Source organism: Mus pahari, chromosome 4 (assembly GCF_900095145.1).
Source record: "Mus pahari chromosome 4, PAHARI_EIJ_v1.1, whole genome shotgun sequence".
NCBI classification, from domain to species: domain Eukaryota; kingdom Metazoa; phylum Chordata; class Mammalia; order Rodentia; family Muridae; genus Mus; species Mus pahari.
In genome coordinates, this window is record NC_034593.1 from 79,756,231 (window position 1) to 79,765,115 (window position 8,885).

The 8,885-nt window shown below is 59.4% G+C and overlaps 1 protein-coding gene across 1 annotated transcript; it reads right to left on the reverse strand.

Moving 5' to 3' along the window:
* Positions 1 to 212: 212 nt before the first annotated feature.
* On the reverse strand, positions 213 to 8,666 carry Efna3 (ephrin A3). Its single transcript, XM_021196360.2, has 5 exons — positions 8,437 to 8,666; positions 2,213 to 2,502; positions 1,819 to 1,884; positions 1,557 to 1,634; positions 213 to 1,319 (listed from the first exon to the last, which is right to left on the reverse strand). Exons 1-5 carry the CDS (start codon positions 8,562 to 8,564, stop codon positions 1,189 to 1,191), a joined length of 693 nt encoding a protein of 230 aa, XP_021052019.1. The 5' UTR covers positions 8,565 to 8,666; the 3' UTR covers positions 213 to 1,188.
* Positions 8,667 to 8,885: the final 219 nt, after the last annotated feature.

The following is an 8,885-nucleotide window of genomic DNA, read 5'->3' on the forward strand; positions in this document are numbered from 1 at the left end:
AAGCCGGAGCCTAGAAAGGTTAAGGAACCTGCCCAGTCACCCAGGCTCAACTTGAAGCTCTGCCCCTCTCTCCACACAGAGCTGGACCCCAGAGCTAGGCACTCTGTGGCCTCTAACCTAGAATGCCTGCGTACCCGGGACCTGAGCCCCGCAGGATTGGCTCGGCCAGAGAAGCAGAGGGACGTGGCCCCTTGAAACCACACGCACTCAGGTATTTTTATCTCCAGTTTATTTTTTTTTTTTTAGACTAAGAGCAGAGTATGAAAGTCACAGCCAAAGCACTTGAAAAAGGCCCAGGGTGGGTGGGGCCACGGAGGGTGGGGCCCACGGAGGGTGGGCAGAGCAAGGTCCTGGGAGTTGGTTCCCGGCTCAGGGCTGGAAGGGAGGGGGCATTGTTGTTACGGTCTCCAAAAGTGTCTGTGCGTTGCATAGGTCCTGTCTTCACAGAAGACAAAAGAGGGGCCAGGGGGGTCCCAAGGGGGGCCTAACCTGGTGAGGGAAAGGGTCTGAGTCTGGAAAGGGATGTCAAGAAAGGTCAAGGTTAAGAAGGGGAAGGAACTCTGTCTGTCTGTACATTATATATAGAGATATAGAGTCTGTACATGCCTGTCTGGCACCCCGATGCCCACCCCTGTCCACTGCCTGCTCCCCCCCAGGGGTGTCTATTTGTAAACTTGGATTCAATCCAAACCACAGTCCTCTATGTGGGAGTGGAGGGAGGAGGACGTGCTTATTGCTGTAAACAGGGGAAGGGGCAGCCTGAGGCTCCACCCCTCACCCACCTAGTCCCCTCCCCATGTTCTGCCCCAGAGGAGAGTGACAGGGGCACCTCCCATGCTTCATTTGTTCTCTCTGGGGCATATTTGCCTCTTGGGGGACAGAGAGGGAGGGCACCAAGTGTCAGGGAAAGGTACCAGGAGCCAGGGAGTCCTGAGCACTACCTTTATAGCCCCCAGGTTTGGTACCAAACATTACCAAAGCCACAGGCCACCTGGGACCTGTGGCTGTCCCTGTGCCTGATCCACTACGGTGCCTGTCCTAGAAAGAGTGGGCAAAGAGGGCAGGCCCAGAGAGATGTACAGTGCAGACCCCGCTCCCAACCACGGAAGAAGGACGTAGGCTCCACAGCTGGCTCCCTGCTCCTTCTCAGCCCTGCCCCACCTCTCTCTGTCATAGGAAGGGGCAGAGCTAGGAGGCCAAGAGTGTCATGAGGAAGAAGGCGATGCCCACGGCCAGAGGCAGGTGTTCCCGCTTGGGGCTGGTCCCACTGATGCTCTTCTCTAGCTTGGGCACCTGGGGATTCTCTCCCTCAAAGTCTTCTGTGGAAAGATAAATAGGCAGACTGGTAAGGGCTGGGCTGTGCGCTGGGGCGGGGGGCACGCGGCGGCGGCAGCAGCAGCAGCAGTGGAGCCAGAGATGTGACCACCCACGGGGGAGGGGCAGGAAGGGCTCCTGTCCCAAGAGAAGGCATGCGGGAGGTGAGGGGAAAAAAGCAGGCACTGGGAAGGGGGCTGCGATTCCAGCAGTGGCCACCAGAGGGCGCTGCGCAGACTCACCCAACACGTTGATCTTCACATTGGGGCCCATGGTGAACTGGGGGAGAGTGGGGACCGGCTTCTCCCCGGAGTGCGATGCTGCGGGGTGGGGTGCGGGTGGGGAGAGAGGAGGGGAAAGTCAGGGCCAGGACCCCCTCCCCCTGCTACAGCTGGGGAGCTATCCCGGTCGCCTGTGCCCTCCGCCCCCATCCCCAGGAAGCCAAGGGAGCCCCAAAGCAGGGAGGCAAGGATGCGGACGTGGTTGGAAACCGACGCTACTCACTGGAGGCGCAGCAGACGAACACCTTCATCCTCAGACACTTCCAGTGCAGGTTGTGAGTGGGCGTGGCTGGGGAGGAGATTTCTTTCACTCACTTGGTGCCCTTGCTGCCTTAACATAGACTCTTATCCCCCTCCAAATTGCCTGCATCTGGCTGTGTCCCCGAGTAACTGCCCCAACCTTTCTTTGGACATTGGCCACCATGACTTCGTAGCTAGCCCATCCCAACAGAAATGCTCTGCGACCCAAATTTGAAACGGTCACCCCACCCCCACAGCCTCGCAACTTCTCAGAGCTGAAACCCCGAAGCCTATCTCTGGTGACCACGACAACGGCTGGCCGGGGAATCCCCGGGACTCTACCCTGTCATTCAGAAGACCCAGGACCCGGCACTCACAGATGTAGTAGTATTCTTGGCCCGCATGGAATTCATAGCCCAGCGAGAAGGCGCTGTAGCGCTGGAACTTCTCGGAGAACTTGATGGGGCTGTGCGAGGCGTGCTGCCGGTTGCATTCCCAGCGCTTGGAGCCTTGGCTGGCGTTGCAGGTGCGGTAGCCGCTCAGGTTCACCATGTACAGCACGTACTGCTCCGCCCCGCCGCCAGGCCCTGAGCTGTTGTAGTGCGGACAGTAAATATCCAGATAGTCGTTCACGTTCACCTGTACGGTGTAGCCCTCTCTCCGCAGGCTGTGGACAAATAATGAAGTGGGTCAGAGAAGAAACCCCAACACTTCAAGGCTTTCCAAGTCAACACCCCGTCAACACCCCGCGGACCTTCATTAGAACAATAGATAGATAGATAGATAGATAGATAGATAGATAGATAGATAGATAGATAGATAGATCATAAGACTTCAGTCCCCCACTCTCTTGGCTTTTAAACTACATACAATCTTTTCTCAGCCCATTTCTGCGCCTATGGTCTAGTGTGCCAGTCCCCAGTGTCCTCTCCTTTTTGGCCTGTCCTTCTCGTGGTGGCCACCAGAGGGTAGCAAAAGCACAAGGAAGCCTGGCCTACCTCCTAAGGAAGGAGAGGAAAGGGAGAGGGGCGGAGAAAAGAAGGAACCTAGCTCTGGTTGCCACAGAAACGCACAGGCCCCAACGACTCCCAGACCCTAGGCCCGGATTTCCTCAGACCATTCCCCATAATTCAGCAGGCTGGAGGAGGGACTGAAGGAATGGAAGGGTAGGGTGAAAGTAGGGAGACCCCTTCCTTGGAACCCAAGCGCTCTCTCTCTCTCTGTCTGTCTCTCTGTCTGTCTGTCTCTCTCTCCTCCTCCTCCTCCCAGAATGCCTTCTGCTGCTACAGGTCCACCCTCCCATGCCAGTCCAACAGGACTTGCCCGCTACACACATGTATAGTGGCTTCACACATATGCATGCACAAGCTCTATGGCACCAACACGAAAATGTCCACCACCCACTCACAAGCGGCAGACATTCAGAAGAGCTGGATTGCATGTGTGCTGCGCCTATGCCAGTTTTAGCTGGCCCCAACAATCTTAGGGGTTCGCCCTGTATCTCCTAATGACAAGACCTCCATCCTTGTGCGTCTGAGTCCTATTTCCCTCCCTCCTGGGGCCATAAACCATTACGTCCCCTAATAACCTGACACAGACCAGGGAGCTGAAGAGCTCAGCTTTGACCTGTCAACGTGCCAGGACTTCTGCTTCATGCCACACCTTTCTCCACTTGGATGCCATCCCCCCCCCCCGCCAACTCCCACCATAGGCGGGAGTAACAAGAGCACGGTGCCTAGACAAGATGACCTCGTCTGCCAGATGAGTCTCTGGGACAGAGAAACAGATCTGGATGCCCTGACAGTCCCATCTCAGTGTTGCTCTGAACATCCTTTGTGGTGGCACTGAACGGTGTAGGGAAGTCAGAGGCAGCTCAATGCACACGTGTGGAGGAGCGGGTAGAAGTCATCTTTAACTTCTTAAAGGCAAGTATGCACACATGTTGGTAGTGCTATGGAACTGTCGTGGGAACAGGGAGGCATGGGCCACGGGGTAAAATGTTAAACCACTGGGGTCCCTAGGCCCTGAGAAGCTCACTGAGGGAAAGAGCTGGCTCCCCAAGGAGCCAAGCAGGACCCTGCTTCACAAACAATAATTAGGCACATTAGGGAAACCATCTCAGAGGCCTCTTCTCAGGATGAGGCCTTGAGGGTCCTCCCTGTCATTACCCAACATCCTTGGCTGTACTCCTGTTGCCCGGTCCCCAAGACTGGCAAGGAGGCAGATGGGTAACAGCTGGTGTTTGGACTCTCTAGTAAGAACGGGCACAGCCTTCTTGAGTCATCAGGAATGCCACCAGTCCCACTTGGTTCCCATGGGAGTGATGGGTCACTCGGGCCCCTCCCTGTCCCTGGCACTCAGGTGGGCAGGAGTCTCGACGGGGCGCTGGGAGCAGGAAAACGGGTTAGACAAGGCCTGGTTGCTCCCAGGCACCACCCATGCATTGTGTGTCCATCCCAAACCATCGGCTCCTATTCCTTCCCTAAGGACCTGGGGAGGGGGCGGCCAGCTAGCCAGCACGAGGTGCCAGGCCTGGGGCAGCCCCGTAGCTATCCTGGGGCCTTGTTCCCTTGGCCTCACCCGTGTATCTGGTTTGATTTTGAAGCAGCTCCTCCCTGCAGCTGTCCCATCCCTTCCAACCACACACCCCATTACAGTGGATTTTAAGCCAACTCCAGAGATGTTCCTACAGGTGGTGCCTCAGTTTCCTCAAGAGGGTGAGCTGGGTATATGTAGTGGTTGCTGTGTGACAGCGACAAAAGAAGAAGCCACCTCTTACCTATCTCTGTGATTGACGACAGAAAAGCCTGAGAAATGCGCCCCCCCCCCAACCTGGCCATGTGGTTCAAAACCTGCTGACAAGGTAGCTGTATCCAGTTGGTATCTGGTAGAGAGAGCAGAAGGCCGGGTGCCAGGAATCCCAAACCATAACTCCTAGGAGACCCGACCTGTCTGTTAGGCACAACCTCTTTAATTGAATCTGTCATCCTACTTAGCCTGGCAGTGCAGGGAGGTGCACATAGGCCCCAGCTGCTAACCACGCCTCGAGGGTTACCCCCCCCCCCGCTCTCAGCGTGGGGTGGGCCAGCATCTGGGGACTGTGTGCCCTGCTCCTTCAGGGAGTTTCCATTCTTCCCTCCATGTCATCTCCTTGTTGCCTCCCACTTCTCCGCAGAAAGGCGTCCTCACTGTTCTATAGGGCTTACTGTGTCCCACCCAGCTTGCAAAGCCCCCTTGCAAAGCCCCGGGTGCATCCCAGCTATTCTCACGTCAACAGCGCCCCTGCTTCCTAGGCCCGCAGAACTCAGCCTTCAGCTTTCAGTGTCCGCGGGGGACAGCACGGGAGGTGGGGGAGCAGAGAAGGAGCAAACGTCTCCCCCTGGGACAATTAGGGGCAGGTAAACAGGGTGTCTAACAAGACCCTGGAGAACAGAAAGGCTCCCAAGAGACTCTGAACTTGTTAAACCCCTATCCTCGGCTTTAGAAGCCAAGATGTAGAGTTAAGAGAGTGGAGAAAAATGCAGGGACTAGGTTCTTCCCCTCTACTGCGCGCCCCCGAGGCTGCGCGCCGCCAGCTCCAGCAGGCGAGGCCCGACCACGTGTGCGCGGCGTGGAGTCCGCGCGCCAAGGCTGGGGGGTGGGGGTGGGCAGCGGCAGCGGCGGGAACGCTCCCAGGGTGGCGCTTGCACACTGACACCCCCGCGCCCCGCCAGCTCCGGCCTGGAGGGGAAGCAGCGCGCCGGTCACCCCCCGCCCCTCGACCCTGCGACAGTAGCGACAGCAGCGGCGGCGGAGGTTTATTGATCTGCAGCGGCGGAGAAGAGCGAGGACCCGCCGAAAGCGAGACACACAGAGATGGAAAGACTCTGCCATATACAGAGGGGAGGCGAACACAGACGGATTCGCCCGAAAGAGGAAAGGGAGGGAGGGAGGAACAGAGAGAGAGGGGAAGCCAGAAACCGGGAGAGGGAGGAAATGAATGAGAACCAAGCAAGACTTGGGGTGGGGGGGGACGGCAAAGAGTCAGCATCGGATCCAGAGAGGCCCACAGCAGAGGAGACAGCGCGGAAGAGAAATCTGGACACACTGGCGAGCAGATGAAAACAGACCACCACGGGCGTAGTAGAGGTCTCAATAAATATTTGTTGAATGAATGTGTGAATGAAAGTCATCAGCAACAGCAATGTTTCCTAGATAGGTAGGGAGATCATGAGAAGAAGATGCTCTTGAGCAGAGTACCAACACCTTCGTTTTAGTTCGCAGAAATGAGGTTCTGGAGACGGGGAAAGACGTGTTTGGCCTTCAACTCCGCCCCCATTCAGTCCCCGACGCAGGAGACCCCCGGCTTCACACTCTCACCACTCTCTCCAATAAGGTTGCTCCCACCGCGTCCTAGTTTCTGGGCCAGGTTAGGAAAAGGTCTCGCTTGTTCCCAGGGACTAACTCAAGGGACTGATGGGGGGAAGGGGTGATGGCTAGGTAGCCAGGACCCAGCCACCCGCCCCAGGTCTGTCGGAGAAGGCTACTGCAGGTCTGTCAAAGGAGGCTACTGCACGTGTCCCACCAGCACCCTCCCACGTGACCCCAAGAGGCGGGGTCGCAGACCCTCCCCACGTGACCCCAAGGGGCAGAGACCCTCTACACGTGATGGGAGGTGGGAGCCAGGAGCCTAGATCACGTGACTGTGGGGGGCCTGGGAGCCTGTGGCTCAGCCCGGCCCCGCCCCCAGCTCCCCGGCCCTCTCCACTCCCGGCTCTGGAGCACGTCGCTCTCACGATTTATGGGGCCGCGGATGCCGCAGTGAGAGAGCCGGGGAGCCCGGGCGCAGCGGCAACAAAGGCCCGTGAAGCGGGGCGGGGGCGGCAGCGGCCTCCTGGTCCGGTGTACGCCGCCTCCTACCTCCGTCGGTCCCTGCCCACACTGGAGTGGAGAGGGCGAAAGGAGGTTCTGGGAACCATCCTGTTCCGGAGCTTTCACCTGCGCCCAGGTGTATGCGGGGGAGGGGAACCTGATCAACGCTCCCCTCAAGGCTATTTCCACACCCCCTAGGCTCTGGCAAGCTACGAGCAGTGGGGTTCCCCAAGGGTGGCGGGGAACCCAGGGTCGCTCACCTGCGAGCTCTCTGCTCGTGCCAGACTGTAGCGGGGCGGGGGTCGAACGTGTAAATCTTAAGAGGGGGATGAGCAAGATAGATACAGCAGGGGAGTCAGCCCTCAGGGCCCCCCGGGGAGGATGGAGTCCCGCTCCGGGGGGGAGGGGCTGCAACCCCACCCCCGAGGTTTCCATGGGAAGCGAAAGGGGGGCGTCATTAGCTCATCCCCACCCCCAGTCTGACACTCTGGGCGCGAGGAGAAAGAGGGGGAGGCGCAGAGCCCCAAACAACAAAGAGCAGAGCAGCAAGCAGGAGCCCCTCCCCCGGAAGGTTGGGGGTCGTGGTCGAGGCCCTTCAGGTCCCCTCCCCTGGGGTCTCACCATTTGTTCCCTAGTCGGCCCCCAGGGCGGAGAGTCAGAAGCAAAGCTGCCGCCACCGCCCGGGCAGGTGTGACAGTGATCCCCGTGTCCCCAGGGATCCCCCTTCCAATACACTGAGGTGGCCAGAGTGATACACACGACAGCTCGGCAGGGAGAAGACAAGGGCAGCAAGGACTGTGCAGAATGATGGCCCGGTCCGGCAGCCGGCACCGGGCCGCCGCGCCACACACCGGAGGAAACCACACGGCCGCCCTGACACCCGCCCAGACCGCGGCGGCGCCAAGAGCCACCCCAGCCCAGACAAGACTGGCCACGCGGACACCGACCGCAGCCCCCTCTCCGACCCGCCGCCCGCTCCCACCCCTAGACGGTCGCCGACGCAGACACACAAATCACACACAGACACACGCACACTGACAGCCGCGCACGCCCGTTCACACTCAGTGCCATACGCCGTCCCTAGCCTCAGTGCGTGTGTGTGTGTGTGTGTGTGTGTGTGTGTGTCATGCCGACATCTCTGCCTTCTTCCTTCTCACCAGTACCCTGCGTTCCTAGGGCCCCCCAACTTCGCGACCCTGCTCCGGCTCACCTCAGCAGGGCTTATTCACACAACCAGAGCAACCCCTTACCCTTCGTCCTGAGGAGGTGGCGAATCGGAGTTCCTGCCTTAATGCCGAACCCCACTTTTAAAACCAAGAGTCTTAAGCAGAACCCCATCAACATTACAGGCTGAAAACAGGTCATCCTTCAGCTCCCAACTGCAGCGGCCTATCCCCAGCACACCGGTACTCATAGACTTCAACCTAGCCAAAAAGAGCGTGGATGGTGGGGGAGACTACGGGACAGAGAACACTATTCCAGAGACGAGTATGGAGAGAAAACAAGATGGGGTTAGGGACCCCCAACAGCCTCCTCCGCACGGCCAGAGCGCTCTTTACTATGCCCCAACAGCTTCTCTCAGACACCCCCGAGTTTCACAGACGCCCACATAGTGCGTCCCCTTTCCCTCGCCTCTCGGAACCAAGCCTGTCTCCCAGGACTGCTGCCAGGTTCCCCTAGGACTTCTCGGGCCCACCAGCTCCCCCATCACTGACGCGGGACGCACGGGTTCTCCGGGTCCCCGACTCACTGCTGGTTGGAGCTGTTCCAGTATACCGCATGCCGGTTTCCCAGTGCGCCCCCAGGCCCCTGGGCCAGCAGCGGCAGCAGCGGCACGGGCACGAGCAGCAGCAGCAGCAGCAGCGGAGCCGCCGCCATCCCCGGAGCCGCCGCCGCCGCCGCCCCCCGACTGAGCCCCGCGCTCCCGGCTTCTCAGCTTCCCAGCTCCTTGCTGCCGCCGCTGCCAGCCCCCAACCTTAGTCACGCCCACAATCCTTCCCTCCGCCCTTCTGGGCGCGCCCCCGAAGCCCCGCCCCTGGCGCGCTCACGCGGGGCTCCGCCCCACTTGAACCCAGAGCGCGCCGCGCGTGGGCGACCTATCTTGTGTAGCCCCTTTAGGAACAACGCGCCTCTCCTCTCTCCTAGGTGGTTTGCTGCAGCGGTTTGCGTCTTTAGCTCCCCGAGGCTGGAGTTCACAGA

Excerpts from the sequence above, each read along its gene's own strand:
- Efna3 (XM_021196360.2), bottom strand. The coding sequence starts at position 8,564 with ATGGCGGCGGCTCCGCTGCTGCTGCTGCTGCTGCTCGTGCCCGTGCCG. Across the intron at positions 2,503-8,436 it reads TGGAACAGCTCCAACCAGCA|CCTGCGGAGAGAGGGCTACA; the intron begins GTGAGTCGGGGA and ends ATTTGTCCACAG. Across the intron at positions 1,320-1,556 it reads TGTGAAGATCAACGTGTTGG|AAGACTTTGAGGGAGAGAAT; the intron begins GTGAGTCTGCGC and ends ATCTTTCCACAG.